This window comes from Ptychodera flava, chromosome 6 (genome assembly GCF_041260155.1).
Source record: "Ptychodera flava strain L36383 chromosome 6, AS_Pfla_20210202, whole genome shotgun sequence".
In the NCBI taxonomy this organism is placed as follows: Eukaryota; Metazoa; Hemichordata; class Enteropneusta; family Ptychoderidae; genus Ptychodera; species Ptychodera flava.
In genome coordinates this window covers 39,568,955-39,592,069 of record NC_091933.1, presented here as the reverse complement: position 1 = coordinate 39,592,069, position 23,115 = coordinate 39,568,955, and the positions used below count along the sequence as shown (strand labels likewise).

General features: G+C 35.9%; 1 protein-coding gene across 4 annotated transcripts in view; it reads left to right on the top strand.

The window, feature by feature from the left end:
* Positions 1–22,353, top strand: part of LOC139135761 (F-box and leucine-rich repeat protein 13-like) — a 28,576-nt gene extending 6,223 nt beyond the window's left edge. For 2 of the 4 annotated variants that reach the window (XM_070703443.1, XM_070703441.1), the window contains 17 exons: positions 777–844; positions 2,418–2,572; positions 2,857–2,966; positions 5,197–5,298; positions 5,540–5,635; positions 6,579–6,604; positions 9,538–9,549; positions 11,374–11,483; positions 12,417–12,570; positions 12,827–12,956; positions 13,519–13,738; positions 14,965–15,127; positions 15,776–15,895; positions 16,304–16,430; positions 17,014–17,232; positions 19,267–19,430; positions 19,702–22,353. In XM_070703443.1, the coding sequence (XP_070559544.1) occupies positions 777–844; positions 2,418–2,572; positions 2,857–2,966; positions 5,197–5,298; positions 5,540–5,635; positions 6,579–6,604; positions 9,538–9,549; positions 11,374–11,483; positions 12,417–12,570; positions 12,827–12,956; positions 13,519–13,738; positions 14,965–15,127; positions 15,776–15,895; positions 16,304–16,430; positions 17,014–17,232; positions 19,267–19,430; positions 19,702–19,837 (2,112 nt within the window). In that variant the 3' untranslated portion in view covers positions 19,838–22,353. The remainder of the gene's footprint in view (positions 1–776; positions 845–2,417; positions 2,573–2,856; positions 2,967–5,196; positions 5,299–5,539; positions 5,636–6,578; positions 6,605–9,537; positions 9,550–11,373; positions 11,484–12,416; positions 12,571–12,826; positions 12,957–13,518; positions 13,739–14,964; positions 15,128–15,775; positions 15,896–16,303; positions 16,431–17,013; positions 17,233–19,266; positions 19,431–19,701) is intronic. The other 2 variants (XM_070703444.1, XM_070703442.1) reach the window with 1 other exon arrangement.
* The last annotated feature ends 762 nt before the right edge of the window (positions 22,354–23,115 follow it).

The following is a 23,115-nucleotide window of genomic DNA, read 5'->3' as shown; positions in this document are numbered from 1 at the left end:
GATTCAGTAAATGTTTGAACATAACTACGAACTTTCTAGATTTGAAGCATGTAGGAACATGAGACTGCCAGTATCACTAGCTTTTTCATCAGCCATATCAAATTTTAAGGTTTCAGACTTCTTCCGTCTCAATCCTCAATCAGCCGGGTTCTTGCAGATAATATGTCAATAGAAATGATATGAAATTGCATTGTATTATTGTCATCAGTAGACCCCCGAACCTGATATCAATAAATTGAATACAATATCTAAACAAAGTACTGTTCCTCTACTGTCTGTGGTCCATATTTGCGGGAGAATAATCTTGGTGTTGTTAATTTTTCCTCTCCTGAAAAAAAGAAGAGAATGAATATGCCTCATGTACAGAACCTGGTCAATGCAACAATTTTTATTACCTGAGACTCCAGAGAAATTTTCATCAACTTTCACCTGCAAGCTACCTTACACAGCACAATACATTCTAAAAAAATATTCGTTGGCACAATAGTTCTTTGACGTTGTAGAAGATATGTTTCACTGTCTGTTGTGTTGTGTCCCACAGTTATATTTGACAGTTGTCCTAATTAAGGATTTTTACATTCATTTGTCATTATTGCCATTGCACATAACACAATTAACATAATGTTAATTTCATGTTCATATCATTAAATGGCATTATTTCATATACATAGTCATCATAGTTTGTAAGTTTGTCTTTTTTTACAGGAATTTCTGATGATTTTTTTAGAAGGTGACTAATTTTTGTATTTCATAATTAATTTACACCTCGTATACAGCCGACTCCTGAACAATATGCCAAAGCTTATCAGCACTACAACAACAAACTTATCAGTATATGTTTTGGGTAAGTATTTTCAACACCATGCCTTCAATCTGTATCTTTTGGCATTTCACAAGTACTTTCTGGTACTTTTAATTTTTTTATTTAACATGTGTTTCAATTTTTCTTATCTAATCCAACATATAATGTAAGAAAAGAGAAAGAGTTTTGTCTGCTTGGAATACCTGAGATAGAAGAGAGTTAAAGGGAAAGCAGCTGTAACTTTTGATAATATGTACGTAAATTTTAGAAAACAAGTGCATATTCTGCTGCTTCCCTTACAAGGCCATTTAAAGAACATGTTTTGTTTGCTGTTATTGGATTTTTGAAAACCTAACAGCCAGCCAGGGGAAAAAACAAACACAGACAAAAAACACAAGTGTATTAAAGTTCCATTAGCTGTATCTTCTGGAGATTTTTCCGTTAGTTTTGATTGAAATGATCACTGGCTCATGTTGAATAGCCTGTCAAATAACATAGAATCGCATATTATTCGGAAACATTACATGCCCTACAACTAAATAACATGTGATTTTACAACGAAAATTTCAATTTTTGTCCGGACAGAAATACAAACTCTGTTGACACGCGGATTGCAACATAGGCATTCTTCTGCACCTGCGCGAGCCATTTACAGCAATTTCAAAATAAATATTCATTACTTATGCCCGGTACTTACGTCGTAGTCCATTGTCCGAGCATGTTGCGTAGCCAGATGTCTGGCAATCCACGACGCAATGTTGTTTTGATCCCGCAATAAACGTGAACTTGTACATATCGCGTGATCGCGGCGTCAACATTATCTTTGTTCTCCCCAGCACGCTGAGCATGCCAGACGTCAACAAACGAGCTCGGAAGGGCAACACGTTTGAACAAAATTAGCAGTTTTATGTGGCTATAACATCACTAATCATGTTTGTTTCTTGGTAAAACAACATTTTGCAACAAATATGAGCCTCCAACATGGAATTTTCCGAGGTAAAAAAAGGTCAAAAGTTACAAATAATGGCCCTTTAAAATAAGCTCAATTTTATTTGGTTTCCTGTGGAGAAATGATATTTTTTTTGGTAATAGTGTTAACATTGTGTTTGTTTCTTAATTTCCTCTGAAAACCTACCAGCATGCAGACGGCAAACAAAGAATTTTATTTAAAGCGCCTAAGTGTGTAGAAATACAAAGTATGAATATCTCAAATACAGTGCATTGTGTACAAGATGCAATATGATCGTTGACAAATGAATTCTAGTCCAGACTACAATTCAGTTGTCAACAACAACATTGAATGTACTCATGTTGAAAAGTGTAACACTATGCACTTCCAAATGATTTGTGAGTAGAACCCGAAACTCTATCATGCAAACAGGACAAACATTACAGAAAATAGGTCCAATTTATCGCCAATGGAGCTGTAAAACTGAATTTGTCACTCAAAGATGTAAATGTGTGTGACAGATTTGTCATTTTATCTCTCAAGGTGAGAAGGATGATTATGAGTTGCAGGGTTCCGTAGGCCTCAATGCATTATTGACATCAGTTCACCAGTGTGAATCAAAAAAGTGACTTACATATACCAACTTTGATATTGTTCTGTCACCAGTGCATGGAGATGGTACCATGAACGCAAAGTTAGGAAGAGGATAGAGTTGGCCAGGAAGATGGCTGAGGCGTCATTGTACCATGCGCTGAGACTTCAAAGAGTACACTTACATAAATGGGTTGACTGGTTCACATTCCGCAAAGCACGCCAAGCATGTAAGCAGAATTCATAAAACATTGCATACAATAAAAAGAGGCACAGTGACAAATATGCATATATCCCCTACCCTTCCCATTGAGTGCCAGCTTATTTGAAGGTAAAATCTTTTCAGATTGCCAAAATCTGCTCTAAAGTGTTTTGGCTGTTTCAGTCCAAAATGTGTTGTTGAAAACCTAAAAATATTTAAACAGGAGGGAAAGATAATTATATGAGATTGAATAGAGGGGTAACAAGTCGATGCTCAGATATCAATACAATTATATTTTTGCATCTTTTACAGTGGCATATGCTAAAATAGAGCAAGTATTTCATACCTCCCTTAGTCGACTGGTATTTGAAGCTTGGCATAATGTCATGTTAGATTCCAGAAGAACCAGAGAGTACTTTGAGGTATGTCAATATCTTTCCATCAAACTCCACAAATATATAAAGCTACATTCTACATGACAATACTGCGATTCAATATCACAATGAAATTCCATGTAGATCCATTGAAATTAACCCTGGTTTTAGCTGCCTTTGTTACCCTAGGAAATGTATCATGTTCCATATCCATGTATTGCACCTGCCATCAATCATATTGTCACCTTGTAATACATATAGCCTTACCGTCATTCAGGGCTTCAATATAACACAACATCCACCTTCTTTGACACCCAGGATTACTGTTAGTCACTGTTCATTTTTTCTCCTGTCTGTCATGTTTCTGTTGTATTGCATTTATTACAATAAAGAATTGTGATTGATTCCCTTTCAATTGGAAGATTTAACATCTCTACACATCACTATCAGATCTTGGACACCCCCCCCCACCCCCAGCACTATACCATATCAAAACCTGTGAGTGGGAATTATCCCAATGGTAAATGTGATGTTCAAGGGGTAACCACCCTAATAATCACCATCACACTATTTGACTCCTGATATCTCACCTCTGTCACCCCTCCCCATATCTTTAATATCAGTCCAACCGTGCCATTACAAATACTTGTTCACACCAAAGTTAGCAAGTAAAAAGTATGAAATTTACCAGGTACCTGTCAGCCATTTCTTTCTCTCAAATAACACCTCCATCAGTACTCTTAGATGGTGGTTTTCTGGTATAGTGATATTCCTTTCAAAGTTTGTCGCTGAACCTATCCTGATTAGCATGGCTGTTGTTATGATAATGCCAGATAACCAGGCAGTCTGCATGAATTTTCTGTGATCTCTGCTCAAGCAATGCTATTTTTTTGCATCTGCTCCCCTCAATACAATACAAAGCATTTTATCACATGTTTACAATTGATACTATCCCTGCATCAAATTTGCATCTCTTCATAAAGTTTGTCTTTTGAAAAAAACTACTGTGGCCAACGCTGTATTTGTGAAAAAAATCACCATTGTAAGATAAGTAGGTACCGGTATGTGCTAGTGGCTTTACAGAAAGGATCAATTATCAAGAGAGCATTTCCATATATATAACATCTTACATTGGAATAAATTTAGCACCCCTTTGATACGAGTCAAGCTATGAAATTACATACTGTGTAATGTTTTAATACAGTCTTCATCTTTGTCAAATTTTCACCCTGTTTATTATAATTAAAGAATTTCAGATACATTGTCTGGCCATAATATTTCAATATTCAATTTCCAAATTTACAATAGCCCTGCTACAATTTCATCGCTTGAATACTAGTAAAGTCCCCTTCTCTATGTCCACACATGTATATATACATGTCATCTTAAAGTGACTGGTATCTTTCGTTTCACGTACATCGCTTCATATGGTTCTTCTATTCTTTCACTGGCCTGTTGTATGTCATCTGGCTTCATCTTACTTTACGCTGATGTATCACCTTTCTACCATTTCTGTTCATCTGGTTATTTAGTCACAGACACTGGTAAGTTATATAGCTTAGCTAGTCAGCTCAAATTATGTAATCAGCACATGCGTGCATGTGTAAGAGTTTCTTTTTTTGCATGCAAATAGTAGTGACTTGAAAGTGCATTCCTGTTTGTTATTGTTGTTGTATTTTATGTTTAATAATGTTTCTTTTATTTTTAGTTGTTAATTTGAGTTATGAAATTTGTTTTCTTTTAGTCAAGCCTGCATGATGTTATTATAATTGACAGTTGGCAATCGTTGTTTTGTAAGAAATTGTAGCTCAATTCAAAGGGTTGATACCCAAGGTGTCGAGGAGTGGGCCACTCCATTTGTGATTTGGAAAGCTGTAGATGATTTGAAAAATTATCTTGGGCCCTCTATTTTTGCAGAAAACAGCTTGATTTTTTTTTAATACCTGCTACACAAATTTTTGACAAATTAATTGTTTTAATGTAAATGTTAAAAAAAAATTAAAGTGTAGATAAAAATGAAATTGCAATGTTATTTTTGACTGTAAAATGTAAGCAACAGTACCACCTAGCATAATAATTTGTAAAGAAGTTCTGCTAATTTTGTTCTCTTAGTCACAAATATGAGTTATCTTGAGATAATTTAGTTGTGTTTTGTTGTTGCATAAGTTTTTTTAAGATGTGTGAAATCAGACGAATATTTAAAGTCTCTTTACAAGTGCTTGGATGTATCTTTCCATTAATTTTGGAGCCATTGACATTGATCTTGTGCTATTTCCAGAGATTGGAGCGTGGTGAGTTAGGCGACGATGACGATCACTTAGGACCGAGAGGAGAGGCCAGGGATGACATTTCAATGTTACCAAGGAGGGCAGCTGTGAAAGTAAGATTTGAAGTACTTACTTTTGTTCAGGATGATCAGTGCATCAAAATATGACTTTGCTTATCAAAAAGTGTTCAGTCAAGGTCCATTGTACATGAAAATTTGAACGGTGCTTACCACATTAATGTGGAAGATGATTGAGACTTCATGGAACTCATAAGCTCTCTTGTATTGTGACAGTGATCTCTTGTTCAGATATTGAATTACTTAATATACAACTATTTCTTCGTCTCTGTTTTAGATATTTAGTTATGTAGACATCTCTGACCTGGGTAGATGTGCTATGGTTTGTAGGTCATGGAAAATGATTACAATGACAAGCAGTCTATGGAGTAGGGTAGGTCACTTTATCAACTCTAAAATGTCTCATATCTTAGTTTCAGATCGGAGACTGTTCTTCTCAGAGTCATTGAGCCATGACCATAGAGTCAAATATTGTCAGCAGTATATCCCCCCTGATTCAGAGTCATACTATCTTTGTCTCTTTCTTTTGATTTCTGGAAATTTGCATATGTCAGCCCTATACCAGCATGTGTAATATTTAAGATTTTATGACGTCACAGAGAAATAGATTTAGTGGTGCTTCCTAATGCACAGGGGTTCCCAGTACCGAGAAACAGCCGATCTACTTTGCATACATTATTTTTCTACTTACCAAAATACTTTGAATATCATTCTACCTATACAATATCAAAAAATAAAGGCTTAGTGAGCAGACACTTTCAGTAAAGTAATTCTGAAGTGAACAAGCCATATAAAAGTTAAGCTGTCGGTTTTATCAGAACATGACCCATTTGATTAATGGTGACTTATGTTAGTAAACATGTACTGAAGCTAATCATGTCATACTATAAACCTTGTAAATATCTTTTTTGAAATTTGAAATGCCTGAAGAATCCTGGGCCCGTGATAACAATTTTACAAACAGACATAATGCTTAGGAGGTCCAGCTGCTTTGCAAAGTCATTGCAGTCACCAGTAGGAAAACCCCTTTATTTTCATAATGAATACTAGTATTAGGCCCATTGTTCTGAAAATTACATGGAGAAGGCGTACATTTAATAGATTTTCTGACATTCTATCAAGCATTGCCTGTCACTTTCATCAATTATCGCATATTTGAATGTGTTTCAGCCAGAAATAAGGCAAGAATGACATCTCAAAATGCATTAAACTCACGGCCAAATGATACTAGAGTTCATATAAAAACTTAGTGTTACAGTACAAATAACATTCTTCAGTTTTACCTCATCACTAGTTTTTCTTCTTCTGCCTGACAGCTTGATCTCCACACAGTCAGGAATAAGTGAGTATATCTTTCCTGTCTTTTCATTTGAAACCATCATGCGTTAATGTCTGTAAACCTGCAGTGTACAAAACATGTACATTTCAGTGCAGTGCAGCAATTCACCAGTCAGCAAAGTTCATACCCAGTTTCAATAAGAAGAAATACATTCCCTTCACAAATTTTTGACCCCAAAATTATCAAGATCATAAAAGTAAATTTCTTTAAATTCTACACTCCTTCTATGCCCCAAGTATAATGTACATGATCGTGGAATCCTGGCTTATTGAAAAAATAATTCCATGTACTACAGATTAAGTGTGGATTTCCTTAGTATATCAACCAAGCAACAACAATGATTTCTAAGAATTTTATCTTCAGGTTACGTATTAACATCCTCTGAGGTTGTTGATTAATAAAATGATGGTCCTTCAATAATTGTATTTGAAATGAATGTTTCCTGGTCATTATCCGGTCACACCTCAAAACCACTTTGTCTCAGAAATTTGTAAAACAATTGTGTATAAAGGAATTTTTCATTTTGTTACACATTGTTTGCTTTGTTTTGTCTTTGTAAGGGTGTGTATTGTAATCTCACAATTGTTGTAATGTGAGTGAGTATACCATAAACACTCTTACCTCCAAGAAAAGACATTGTTTATCGAAGAAAAAAACTAAAGACAAAAGAGCAACAACATCATATTAATATGGATGATATATGGTATGGAGTTATCCTCAAAATGTGGAAGTCACCTCCAAAATTTTGTTATCATAAAACTTTGATCACAATCCATCTTTTGAAAATAATCCAAGCGTAGATATCGAGCAAACATGTTCCCACCCTAAAATCCACATGCTTTTTCATCGTACATTTGCTACAAAAGTTAAGTCACGCGCAAGCATAAGAAACAGCTGTGTGTGCATGCAGATTCAATGCATTTGTGGGTTAACAGGTCAAGTGAATATGCAGGATACTGGACCCACCAGTCCCTTTTGATAATCGGCAGAGTTTCCGGTGATAGGGACCTTCCCTAACCAACTGTCAGAACACTGAAATTAATTTCCTGCCAATTAAGGATGTATGATCGGTAAAATTAAAAGTAGTATCATTTCTCTAAATTGTCGATTTTTGGATTCTCCTTTGTGAGTATTATCAAAATGTGTGATAAAATATAGGGGTCACCGCGCTCGTTTTTGAGATACATGACCATGAATTTTGCCATTTAGGAGAAAAAATGCTGAGTCAGCATTTTTTCACCAACGCATTTTCTATGGACGAAATAATTCAATGCTGTTTATCTCAAAAGTTAGCGCGGTGACCATATCATTTTATTTGATCACTATTATTTATTTCTCTAGACTGAGCTGAGTGCAAATTTTCATGAAAATGACATTAGTAGAAATTGATTTTCCAGCAAATTCCAATGTAATCCTATGGGAAGTGACAAATTCCACGCACGCGTACCGCTCGTACATCCTTAAAGTGTTATTAATGCTGAGTCCAGTGTGCTTCAGTTTCACTACATATTGAAATTAATTGAATCATAATGTGTGGAGTTAGAACACTGAATTATGTTTTATGACTTTGTTTTCTACATAATTCAATAGCTGAACCAGCAGATATTGTTTGACATTTTTATTTCATATTTGGTCATGTTGGGCCACTGGTGTAATTTATTTGTGATGTGTGATATAATGTTTATTGCATGGAGAAAATATCAGGTGTGAAATACTCATTCCCCAGTCATCATGACCAAGGAAGAGTTTAATACATGGCATTCATGTAAAAACATTGATATCACACATCATTGGTGGAACATTTCCATGCATTGCAGTTTGTGTATCAAAGGCTGTATTGTCACAGACTTTTCATGAAACAATCTACCTTGTAATCTTAATGTTCTGTAACTCCCCAAAAAGGCCAGATTTTTATGTACAGTTCACTGTACCCAGGTTTATTAGACCGTCAGAGTGGTGAGTGAGAAATGATGTATCTCAGTGCCATATGAGAAGGGTGTTGATGGTTAAACTCAAGTACATGAGAGGGCTCAGGTTCTGGTCAGCAGTTCAACACAATGGCTGGATTGTTAGCAAGATTTGTAAAAAAATTAGACATGGTCCATCTGATGTATTCTTTTTTTCTATCAAAGCAAGATGTCAAGAAAAGAATTATTCACAGTATGCAGACAAAATAGTCTATTGTAATCCTGCCTCAAGTTTGGTACCATCGTAAAAAGAGGGGGTTCATATATTTATTTTGACAAGGTTTTGCTAATTCTACAGTTTCATGGTAAGGTACTTTACATGATTTGCAGGCTTTGTATGGGTTCACATCGTTCATGCAAATCAACTAGGGTTGAGAGGTTAAGAGTTTAAAGGTCAATGTGAAAGTGCTCTTGGTGGGAACATGAAAATTCTGTGGCATATACAGCTGTGGTATCATCGTGTGGAACTGCAACTCAAGTTGGTTTGTCATTTGTCATAAAAGAAGTCATAAACATCACTCAGGAATGGGAAAAAATTAACTTTTGGATTTGATATGCGTAGGTCATCACGCACGGACTAAAGTTACTAGATATGTTAAAATCAGCTTTGCACCATGACACAAACACAATTTTCAAATTCACTTATAAATATAAAAGGCCACAAGAAATAAATGCAGTGATATGCAATGTTATAGAGATTTGTGTAAATTTATATCAATTGCAGTATTTAAAAGAGCTTTTGTCAAAATGCTGTTGTATATACATTCATGTGTGCTGCGTGGTTTGAAATAATCAATCAGTCTAGTAATTAATCCATTAATTGATTTTATCATAGTGGTATATTTCAAAGGTTTTGGTGTTTGTTTTGGGCACTTTTATTTTTCGTTAATATTAACCCAAATATTTGATGTTTTTTTCTTCTTTCCGATTTGTACACTGTTTTGTTTGTTGCATGCTGCATGGTATTAGGTTAAAGGATGGGTAAATATGCACTCTTTGTCCTTGTTTAGACTCCGCAGCCCTCAATGCTCTTCCAACAAAATTTCACCAGACAGTCCGTCTTTCCCCTTCACTGACTTCTTACACCAAAATATAAGAATCACGCTGCACCTGGGATTTTTCTCAAATCTTTCATTTGAAAGCATATCGTTTAGAAATGTAGATGTAATGTTTGCATTATATCTGAAAATTTTATTTCAAGAGTGCCTGTCTTCCTTGAGTTGAAAACTTTAAATTGAAATCATTGAAACACCTTTGAGCACTGGGACATGGATTTAGGCGCCCCCTTGGTGTACTTGTCAAGTACTGGGGTTCCATGTATGTTTCAGAAGGCCAAGGCCAAGAGAGGCCAATGAATGAGATTATGGTCACATTTATTTGACAAGATCAGTGTAGAAAGTTAGAATGATATTCATGATTATCAGTCTTTTACTGTAATTTGTGGATTTCTGTATCATAAACAGACACATTAAGTCTGAAAGTAAGCAAGCCCTGTACCTTATATGTAATGTAGCTGTCTTATCATGGGTGTATATTGTCCAATTTATATGTGTGATTGGCTCATCGATATTCCAGAGATCGTGTAGCAATTAATTTTTGTCCCATTTACATAGACCATAAATGACACAAGATTTCCAATTCCTAAAACTTCTTGGCCAACAGTTTTATGTGTATATACATGGATTTACAAATGTATATATCTTACTGGGTCAACTGTAGCTTCAAGACAATGTTGGCAAACTTGATACTGTTCATAGACTGTAAACTTTATTTTTGGTATTTCTAATTTGTTATTGGTTAGTGTTTATCATGAAATAATTGATAGATCATTTTACAACAAATATTTCCTCAATCAGGTACAGTCATGTTGGAAAATCATCATACTTATATTGTTGCATGTTTTAGCCAATTTGTGAGAGCATAAAATTCCATACTAGTTGAAAATGGGATAATATTTGCCATGATAAACTAGTCATTGATATATGGTACATGACCTTGCAACATTTCAGTGTTGTCTGTCAATTTACCAACTTCTGGGAGAAAAAAACCCAGCACCTTCTCTATTCACTGTTCACTATCTACTTGATTTAGAAAGAGGAACAAGTTCAATTTTTCAATTATGTCACTGTATTGTATAAGCACAAAACCTGTATGTTGTGACACCAACCCCCCCACCTGTACCCAAGCTTTCACGTTAAATTAATGCACCACTGTCTCACTAAGTTTTGACATTTTGTTGATGTCAATAAAGACATCCTCTCACCTCACTGGATATACTTCATATCAAGTCAGACATGATGTACCAAGGTATACCTTGCAAAGGTGACGACATACATTGGAGAGATTTCAAAGGAGATCACGGGAGTTACTAAATGTATTCAATCATGGTATCAGAATGATATAAAGTTAGATCTTGTGAATGGTGTATTATAGCAGACATCGACGGAGGTTTGGGTGTAAAAAATACATCACACCTGGTTTGATAGCGTAGTTTTAATGACATCATCTTCCTCCCAGTTCATGTCATCATCAAAATAATCCTTCATCAAAATCATATTAATCTTGTAATTAACAAACATCATGGACATTAACAAATCTATGTCATGTAACATTTCTTCCCATTCCAACTGGTAGCCATTTAATGAAGACAAAATATGTTAGATCATATGTAGTTGAGTATTAGGGTAGTTTTAGTCTAGATACTGCCATTACTGGTGAAAGTTCCATTGTATTCCAGTATCACTATTCCGTACGTGTTGACTTTGAGTGTTTACAAATTGGTTTCCCACATTCTCTACAATCAAGGGTTACAGATCAGACTGTCATAACTCTCCTCAACAAATGTCGGCCGTATTTGATACATCTCAATCTGCGAGGATGTGCCCATCTCAACAAACCCAGCTTTATCACCATTGGTAAGTGTTTTTTTGCCCAACGCTGGAAGTACCAATATTTCCATCTTGCATTTATATCATTTTAGGTTTGACTGGCAACACAGGAGATACTGATGACTATTAACCTGTGCCCCCCCCCCCCAATTCTTTGTTAATAGATCCACAATCCTCTTTGATTAATGGGGTTTGGGCCAAACCATGATGATGAAAGGGTTAAAAAGAATTCAGTCACCTGTGCATATATACCAGTTGTAGCCAATCCTTGGTCTTCAAAAAGTTTACACAGCTCACTAAAACTGTAACATCTGATGTTTCATCAGAAATATGGCTTTTAATACTCATGTTTTATCATGCATGTATACAACTTTACAATATCTGCATAGCATTCAGTTGTCATACCTCAAGCAATAGGGCTGTTTGTAAATGACGTAATTGTTGTCTCGTAAATGTGCAAAAATAATTATTTGTTGGCAAATTTAGATGACGTTTTTAATTATACATGCAAGATAGGTGGATGAAAATGCAACTAAATTATCGAGGGTCCATGTTATAATGAACACTAGAAAAAGACAATAATGGCTCCTACTATAGAATGCAATGCAACACTGACAAATTGTTAAATTTGTCTGCATTTCAAGCAGCAGTGTCCAATGTCATGAGTGTGCAGCTATATTTAATATCAAACTGTGAACAGTGCTATACACTATTGCACACAAACCGTGGCGTTTTACCAATCTAGTAACTTTGCAAAACTTCTTAGTATTAACAAAACTGAGCTTTGATCCATTGGCTTGACTTATGAATTGTTGTCATGGAAATCTGAAATAATCAAAATTTCACAAGTCATATAAATTTATGATATTTGTTGCAAAGAAAAATTTTATCACACTGAAACATTTAGAAATCATTACAGTGTGATGATATTATGTGACACGCACACTTTTCATTTTTCAGGTCAGTGTAGAAATTTACAGGATCTGAACATCTCAGAATGTACCGGTGTCAATGATGACATGATGAAAGAAATTGCCGAGGGCTGCTCCACACTTCTTTACTTAAATATGTCACATACTCTAGTTAGTGATGCAACACTCCGAGTTCTTGCAAGGTTAGTTACTATTTTCCCAGCAATTCCAGCATAATGGTTTTATGCATTGATACTGTACTCATCATTGTTGCTAAATATATTGGATATTAGGCCTATTTTATGGGAAATTTTAATGATATACTTCAAAATTGATATAGCATAAAAGCAAATATTAGTACAACTTTTGGGTCATAGACTGTGCATACAGAATTATCCTCTCCCTTACAGTGTGATAAATACTACAAAAATCATCTTTTGTGTTTTTTTCTTTGCATAGATGCTGCACCAATTTACAATATTTAAGTCTAGCGTATTGCAAGCGTTTCTCAGACAAGGGTCTACAGTATCTGGCCAATGGCAGAGGCTGTCGAAAACTCATCTATTTAGACTTGTCTGGCTGTACACAGGTGAGCCTTCAGGAAATCTTTCTTTTATACTTTGTATCAAGTTACTACTACTTCCAAATTTCCACTGCCAAGCGACCCATTTTACTTTGAACTTTTGGTCAGTCAGAACTGGTATTTGGAATTTCTACAGCTGATTGTCAATGTCAATTTATTTGATGTTCAAGGTCAGTGTGATAGAAACTATCTTGCTAGGGAATGAAATCATCAGTAGTGAAAGACCGTGGGGAAAGGTTTGTATCAGACAATACGCCATACCTATCATTGCAAATTGAAAGTTTTGTATCAGTCAATACGCCATACCTATCATTGCAAATTGAAAGTTTTGTATCAGTCAACACACCATACCTACCATTGCAAATTGAAAGTTTTGTGTCAGACAATTAGCCATACCTATCAAAGTATATGTTTCAACAGATCAAACTGTAAATAGTGGACTGAAATGTGTATTCATTATATCTGTAAATTGTATGGAAACAGACATGAAGTGAATTGTATGATCAAAAAAAAAACCGAAGTGTTCTTCTGGTCACCTGTAATTTGACGATACCCTCTCTACCCGCAGATTACAGTAGATGGATACAGGAATGTATCCAATGGCTGTTCCAATGTCCAGGCTGTCTACGTCAATGACAATAACACCATCAGAGATGAATGCATAGCTGCCATTACCCAGAAATGTCATAACATCAGAGCTGTGTCGCTGCTTGGAGCCCCACATCTTGGTGATCCTGTCTTCAAAGGACTGGCCGTCAACAGAAGACTTCAAAGGATTAGAATGGAAGGTATTGAATACGAAAAAAATGTGTTTATTTTTCTGTTGGCATTTCCGCATGGGTTAGTTTTATTTTTCCACTACGGTGGTCACATTTTTGTTCAATTAGGATAGTATACTGTCATTGGCAGGCAGCAAGTGAAGGAGAGAGTTCATACTCCTTCATGGATGAAAAAACTTTCATAGGAAAATAGCAAACCAAAACAACAATGGCAGTTTGTCAGGTATGCGGCCAAAAAGAATCCTCCATGGCACGTTTTTTGAACTTTTACCTTGAGTTTTATATAGAAACAATGTTTATCACATACTTGTTTATTAGATTATGTACAAGTTAAAAGATGGTTTTTACTACACAAACAAGTCACAGCTCAGTGATCTCCCATGCATAGCTAGGGTGTGTCTCTTGGATTACTCGACCTCAAACCTCTGAGGTGAGAGATTTCATGCAGCATTATGTGTAAATACAGAAATAACTGCAGTTAATGGTTGAGTAGTCCCCAAGAATCCCTGACCATGCCTGTGTTGAGAAGATGAAAAGAAAACCAGAAACTGCTTTGTGAAATTTCAACATTTTTGAAAACCAATCAGGCGAAGATATGAAATAGAAACTTTGAGTTGTTTTCATAAACATGCTCATTAGATGTCACATTTATCAATGCATCAAAGATGTTGTGACAAGTTTAGTCACCCAGTGTTACTTCTGTGACAAAGTCCTACCGTGGCCCTTTCTCTGTGGACCAATTGATATTCCCAATATTTGGAATCTGTTTAAGTACTCAGAGTCAAAAGTAAACACAATGATTTAGATTTTTATGGTGAGATGTAGCTTGTTTGTAAACTTGGTTAATTCCCAACTTTGACTCGCAATTTAATATATCTAACATTCAACGGTTAAAAAGGATCAACCTAATTTTCAGCATAGTAAAGTTCAAATATTGACTTTTTGCCCTTTAATCACACTGCCTTTTACAAAGTCTTTTGAAGTGTAATGCAAACATTCTCTGTATTCCTGCGAAAAAAAATTTTAGCAGTCAGAAAAACTTGTGGGCCAAATTTGAAATACTGTCAAACGTGAAGTTTGAACCAGACATTGAAAACTGGAGTGATATGCGACCAGGATGATGGAAATAGAAAGAAACATCAGTGTCCTCTCCTGAGGGCGCATTTCATCAAAAAATTAAATGGTCATGTACTTCAATTCCTGACTTTTGTTTTAATATTTTCTTTGAATTTCAGGAAACAATCGCATATCAGACATAGGTATCAAACACCTAGCTAAGTACTGCCATGACCTACGCCATGTTTATCTGGCAGACTGTCCAAGACTTACAGACGTAGCCTTGAAATCACTGTCAACGTGTAGAAATATCAATGTACTCAATATTGCTGACTGTGTCAGGTAAATTTGTGTTTTTTATAGAGACATACAAAGGTCATGGCCGACGATGCAGTATGTCTTGCTCTTCTCAGTCCTGCATGAATCAAAGGAGCTATTGACTATTAAGAATCTCTCACAGCCCCTTGTTTGCTACGCAGCTCGTCCTAGCAACTGAAGCTGATTTAGCCAACCAGGCTAACGTGTAGTGAAACTTGCCCGCTCGCTTAGCTGAACTTTGCTTGGCTGAACTGTTTAGGGTGCTTGCAAGGTCTAGGGCATTGCCTCAATGGGCTGTGAGAGCTTCTATTGGCTAAGGTGCCTCTCTACTCAGAATAGCTTACCAAATAGTCTAACACTCTAGACATACATAAGTCCAAGCTCTTACCAGATAGTAGGAAGGTAATGATGGTGAACTTGACATGTTTTGCATTACACAGGTGGCAATGGCATCCTTGATTTGAAATTAGTCCATGATGTTGTGATTGAAGTCAACTATAGGAACAGTCGCAAGCAAATACATTTTTGTCTTTGACACGAAGTGTAGACTGAAGAAAAACATTGAAGCGTGGCTGAAAACTGCCTAATTAACCCCAGCAGTGTTTTTGAGTAGAATTGTAAAATGATCTGGACAAGCTCAAAAACACACATTATTGTACTTTCTCTATGCAGGATAAGTGATACAGGCGTCCGGCAGATGGTTGAAGGACCATCGGGACCAAAGATACGTGAAATGAATCTGACAAACTGTGTCAGGGTCAGTGATGTGTCCATACTGAGAATCATGCAAAAGTAAGTCGTAATCTTCTACAGACAGATGTTTTTTATATTGATCATATCATTGCATGAAACATTGCCGTCAGTAATGCTGTAGTGTTTATCGGTGCAGGCCTGATTTCATGAATTGTATTCCAGTTTTAAAAGTTTATACTGTAAACTATGACCAGCCACTTCAATTTCATGTACAAGTTTGAATTTTGCGGATTTTCAAGATCGATTTCAATTATCCTACCTAGCACCAGATCAGATAGATAGATGGATGTAATCTACTTTACTAAATACAATTGTACTTTGCAGTTGTAAATTTCAGAATTCATTGTTTGCAAATTTATTAAATTTGTGTAGATAACACCTGGATCATCATGTGCATCTAACATGTAAACTTACAACTGATAAATGTCTTGTCAATTTCAATTTCAGATGTCACAACTTGACATATGCCAGTTTCTGTTTCTGTGAGCACATCACAGATGCTGGTGTTGAATTGCTTGGAAGTATGCCCTCACTCATGTCATTGGACATCTCCGGTTGCAGTGTTTCAGACTCTGTAAGTGATCAAACAGTCTTTGCACTGATCTGTGTCATTCGCTTCTAGCTTGGATACACCACCCATTTAGACTGATGTACTGTGTGTAACTCATACTGTTGAAGTATCCTTTGCTAATGCTTGCATTGTGACATGTGTGACATCATGCCTGTGAACAGCTTAGACACAGATTCTAGTCGCAGCATATCAGTAACAGTTCTGTGTATGCCAGGAATTTCCTGAACCCAAATATTTCAAAAATATTTAATGTACAAATTGCAAAACTACATGTTATACTATTATATCCAAGACCTGACATGTGTGCACAGGAAAGATGTCAAATTAACCCTGTTGTAATGTTTTTACACTAGAGTTTCACAAAGATGTAAAGGGATGGTGTAATTAATGTTACTATGTATAATTTTACAATGTGGCTGAAACTGTGTTTAAAAATTGAACACTGTATAATGTATGATAGTCAAACCATGTGTAGCAGGAGCATACGTAGTGGCCTCTGAATGTGACCATCAATAAAAGAAATCAATCAGATACCTGTTACTTGAAAACATGATTGAATGTTGACCTCAGTGTATTTTTACCACAGGGTTTAGCATCATTGGGCAACAATCCAAGACTTTTAGATGTCACGATAGCCGAGTGTTTCCAGATCACAGACCTGGGTATACAGAAATTTGCCCAGCAGTGCCGGGACTTGGAACGGCTGGACGTGTCACACTGTTCCAATCTTACAGACAGTGCCATCAAGAACTTGGCCTTCTGTTGTCGTCGTCTTGTAGTGTTGAATCTAACAGGCTGTTACCTGGTGAGTTGAAAATGACAAGGAAGATTTTTTTGGGGGGTGGGGGTGGGTGGGGGAAGAGTTGTCATAGCGTATATTTCACTAGGCTGTAATGGGCTGTTCATGCTTTACTGTACAATGCCGAGTAACGGTATATCAGTTTCAATGTGTATATTCTCCTTTATTAATTATTTTTGTTATGTTTATCACAATATGTCAGATTTTATATTTTATCATGCTGTCTCTAATTCAACAAAGTGCATAGAGCTATTGATATGGTTTCCATTGTGTATACAATTATTTTACTAGGCTGTAAATTTTACATAGGCTGTAATGGGCTGTTCATGCTTTACTGTACAATGCCGAGTAACGGTATATCAGTTTCAATGTGTATATTCTCCTTTATTAATTATTTTTGTTATGTTTATCACAATATGTCAGATTTTATATTTTATCATGCTGTCTCTAATTCAACAAAGTGTATAGAGCTATTGATATGGTTTCCATTGTGTATACAATTATTTTATGAAGTATACGTCTAAGTACATGTAATGCATCATAGATGGAAAAAATAATATGTCTGTAAATAACGTTTTTTTCACACAGTCGAAGTTAGTGCATTTTTCTCCCTTAGTCAAAGTTAGTGTATTGATCTATTGTCTCTTCCTGGAGAGATGACCAGGACCTCTTCTATTGTAGAATGAAGCAGGCATCGTTCACCTTGATGAGATGCTGGTGGACAGTAAAATAGACTTGCCGTGATCTCAGTGTCTCACATAAGAATGATTGCCCTGCCCATTTTTTTATTGTGTGTGCCTTGTTCATTCACTTTGATCATAACAAAATAATTGTCAAAATAGTATGATTGTTATGAAAATTTAACATTTCACCCATGTAACATCATTCATGAATACTGCAAATGTTTAGACATAGTGTTCACCAATCCAGTGTCAGGGCATTTTCTGCAAGTCCAGTCGTATATTTAGAAATCAAGGCTAACCATTCTGCCTCATATCCCAAAAATTTCCTATAGCCCAGTAATTTTACAAATTTTGTGTTGTGAAATGTATTTCAATACATCCGCATAGCTATTAAAGGTATACTGTCACCAGTTCCAATTTTTCTCCAGTTACCATGGAAAGAGAAAATCTAACCAATCACATATTTTAAGCGGGTGGCCGCTTTTTAAAAACAGTGCCCTCACATGGGCATTTTGAATACCAAGGAATGTCCCTTTGACCATATATGGGCATATTTAGATTACAGGTGACTGTATACCTCCAAATGGTAATCTAGATTACCATAAATTCCCCCACCAAGTCTTATTTCATCAGCCAATACTGTCATTCTGTCATGACAATCAGGATTTCAGCCTAGAGTGTTATACACTAAAAATATACACAGACACACTGCTACCTACACAGTGATCACAGCATGGTGTTTAACATTAAGTCAGATTTACTCTCATGTGTGGTGTGGAAATAACATTCAATGTTACTTAAGGTATTATGCGCCTCAAAATCGAAAGACTTTTGCTCAAGCTTTTCTCAAGGAAACTTTAAACCATTCTGTTTCAAAACCAAGATGAGAATAAAAATTTTGAGTCACTGTGCAAATCTTGGTAATGGTGAAACAAATTAAGTACAAATTAAGTACAAATTAAGTACAATTTACTGAGAAGTTTGAAATTCAAAATAGCTGCCATCCCTGTGTTAACTCTATCAGGAAAAATCAGAGTTTCAATTTTCACAAAAATAAGACGGGGAAACTTCTTTTCTCCTGAGCTTCAAAACGAGTCCACAAAGCCGTAGACTAGAAAAGTATTGTAAAAATTGTAGAGTCCAAATATCTGTCCTCAAGGCGCATTCTACCTTAAGTGACTTAATAATATCAGAAGTGCATGCTATTTTCACAGTGTGACTTTCAAAATATTTTATTCACATGGCTTCCACTGAGATTGAAACTTAGACTTTCCAGACTTGAGAGACACTTTATTTTTTACGTGAAACAGACTTTTCAAGAGAGCTAATGGACGTCTCTTTTTTTTCTTGATTTCAGCTTACTGACTTGAGCATCCAGTACCTTTCTGGGGTTTGTCACTACCTGCATAGCTTGGATATCTCTGGGTGTGTGCATGTAAGTGATAAGTCCTTGAGGTATTTGCGCAAGGGCTGTAAGCGCATGAGAGTGCTAATCATGCTCTACTGCAGAAATGTATCCAAGTAAGTCACTTTTATCTATTTTATTTATTTATTTATTTCTCTTGTGACTTTGCCTTCCCGGACAAAATGTCCTAATTTGTTGCAGCATTATTATAAAGACTATTGATGCTGCATTTTAAACAATATGTTAACTGCCGGTGATCTGCCTTAAAAGGCAGGGATTCTGGAAATCATCTTTCTGTAAATGTTTGTTTTCTAATATTTTTTGCTGTGATTCACTTGTCATCACCTCTACAAGGACATTTTTTTCTTATTTGTATCTCTCTACAAGGACGGCATTTCAAAAATTGCAAGGCAAGATCAAATCAGTGACGTGGAACAATGACGACCCTCCCACCTACTTCTTTCGCAAGCCATCAAGAACACAGATTAAGAACCCTGAAATAGCTGGCTCAGGTACAGGGTAGCCAGATCATTGGCAATACAAGCAAGCTTCGAACATGTTGTGGTCACCAAAGATCACACATCTAGTTTTTTCAACACAAAGACATTCACTTTGTCTAAAGAAGTAATTTTTGCCAAACGTTACATTGTACATATTGTTAATTTTTCTGAAAAAAAACGAGATGCATATTTTCTAATATTTAAATTATATGTAAATTTGCCAATCATAGTCCTGACCTAGTGTTTTAGGTCTTCCAAGAATTAACTGTAAATATAAAAATGATGAAAATCAGATAATGTCAGTTTTTTATGTAAATATTATGTCAGTTATGACAGTTTCATGTGATTGAGTCACTCTGTGTATAATAACAGAATGGCAGCTGTAAGTTTTGTTTAGTGGCTCACCGAGTTACAATACCCAGCTTCCAGTCCAAGGAAAATCTTTTACAGGCAAGAGAGGATACTGCTACAGTGATGCATTTTGACAATTGTTTTCGTAATGTGATTATTTGTAAATGTGCAACAATTCGTAGTATACTTAACTTATTTTCCCCACAGAATTACCTGTGCTGTATTTTGATGGTCGTCTCTGATCATTTCAATTCTGTGCCTTGACAAGTTTTTGTTTCCAAAGTGGATGTAGTTTATGCATTAACAAAAGTGTTTGAGACTGTACAAGTACATTACAGTGCCAACTCTGTGTTTTGATGTAAATCTTTGTTTTGCGTCAGTATGTCAACAAAGCACATCAAAGTTTTAATGAGACACATGCATACACGTCTTGTTCAATGCTTCTCTGAAGATATTGAAGCTGTTCTTTTTCTGTCAAGAACATCTCAAACAAAATTCTGCTTTAGAGTTTTTTCTTCTAAAAAAAGTAAAATCTACAAGCGTGGGAATGAGACTTGAAATGCCGTCACATGTTACAATATCTCTGATCTTTGTTTCCCTTTGACGTAGCACAAGTGATCATAGAAAACACAGCCTGTTTGAAATATTTATGATGTGCTTGTGCACGCTCCATGGCTTGTGAAAGATTTCTAAATACTCAGACCAATTAGAAAGTGTATACTGGTAGCCTTGACATGTTTTTTGTGCTGCTTAATAAAGAGAAAAAAATTGTCTCACCCATTTCTAAAAAATAATGTGCCTTAAGAAGTTTCAGCACATTTCTTTGAAGGGTCACAATAGTAGGAATCAGATTGTATAGAACAACATCTCTCATTCCCACTCACCTTTCAATATTTGGGAAAAAATATACTGCATTGTGTTTAGTGGTAAATGGCTTATCTGATGAATTCTGATCTTGCCTCGCTGTTTCTTTCTTATAAATGGAATATTCCTTTGATCTTTGCTGCAATGCTTCCACTAATAGGGGCTATAAGGTTGACAAAACCTGCATTGCTGTCAAGTTTCTGGTGGTAGTACCTCTAGGGTAACTTTTATACTGTACAGTAAAAAGTAACTGATGCTCTGCAACCATAATTATTGTATACAACAGTATCTACTCTAGACCCACCATGCTGTTGCTATACAATGCACTTTGAGAGACTTCAAAGTATTGTTGTAGACATTGCAGTTGGCAGTTGTCCAAACAAAATGTTTACAACAGTGGGACTCAGTCATTTTTTTTTTCTGAGATATTTGTATAATGCAGCAAGGTGTAGCCCTCAGCGTTCAGCACAAGTTGTATACAATGTTCATGTCTCTTTGTAACCCTTTCACCGCCATGGTTTAGCCCAAACCCATTGCTATCAATGGTGATTATGGACTTGTTCACAGGGATTTGGGGGTGAACAGGTTAATTAATGCATACTTCAACCATCATCATCATCATTATCATCCCTATGCCTGTGGTGTCAATTCTTTTCTAACCTACTTGGTTCTCTTGCATTGATAAAGTTCAATACCTGGCTTGAAAAACTGGAACTGACAGTTTACCCATCAGCATGTACTCATGAATTCAGGTGCAGTTTGAATTGCTGCAGAGTCGTATCTGTGGAACCACTTCTCATCAAAAGAACATCAAAATCAGCAATTTGAAATGTAGTTGGTTTCATCTTGACTTGAGAACTTATTTTCTGAACAGTTACCTTTATTAATGATGGAACTTGAACACCTGATTCTCACATTGGAGACATGCTGGGTAATCTCTCTCTAGTAACCCTTTCACCACCATAGTTTGGCCCAAACTCACTGTTTACAGTTGTAAGTTTAGGCCTGTTCACAAGGAAATGGGGTGAGCAAGTTACACAACAAATCTTGAATTCATCGTAATGACAGAAAAAGTGCAGTTTCAATTCATGTGAAATCTGTATGCAAGGGCAGAACATGTTTGATGTTTTTGTAGATAATGTTCAAAAGTGTGAATAACAGTTATGACAGTAATGCAATGCCTTGCTATCACAACAACATGAACATCTTGCTTTTCTATATGAGTACAATGGTTTTGTGAAATACCATTCCGTTTTAAAACATTTTCTGTAAATATTAGTATGGCTTTTTGAGAGGAATAAAACCATGTTATTTTAACATTGCATCGGCAGCTTGTATGATGTTTCTTCATTTCGTCATACATTTTTCTCCATCTCCTTGCCAAACTTTTTCACGATCAATTTCTGACTAAAGCAAGAAAATCCTGAGGATAATAACACAGTTAGCTTGCCAGCACAGTCTTAGACTTAAAGAACTACCGTCTCAATTGTTGGGGTCCATGCAGGGTGTTGTCATTTTCTGTGTACTGATAATTATTATCATTAGACGCATGGTAGTTGTGGTGAGATCCGGGGCGAGTTGGTGAGAAGAAGTTGGTGTTCCTGACCTATACTGTTTGAGATATGTACATCTTACCCTTTGATTGTGAGTTACACAATCTCTCTGACAAATCTCTGCCTCTACAGCTGACTAAGACGGAAATTTATATTTCATTTTGTCGCTTCTAAAACATTCTTCCACATGTGACGTTACAATACAAAGTTTGTCACTGGCAAAGTTATGAAGGTACAAAATCGTGTGAATATTTTTTCATCATAAAATTTGAACAAATTCTGAATTTCTTCTGCAGAGTTTTGCATTACCATTTGCTGTCCATTTTACCCTGAAATCAAGAATTTCTTAATACGTATTTCATTACGACATCTTCCAAAGTGTTTTCAATACGTCAAGAAAATGATGAAATCCAAAATAGGAACATCAGGCATTTCTACAGGACTGTCAAAAGTATGAGTGGACTTAGTATGCCTAGCTGTGGAAACGCAGCTATCTGTTGGCGGGGTAGCGTGAGTTGCTATGCGGGTCAAAG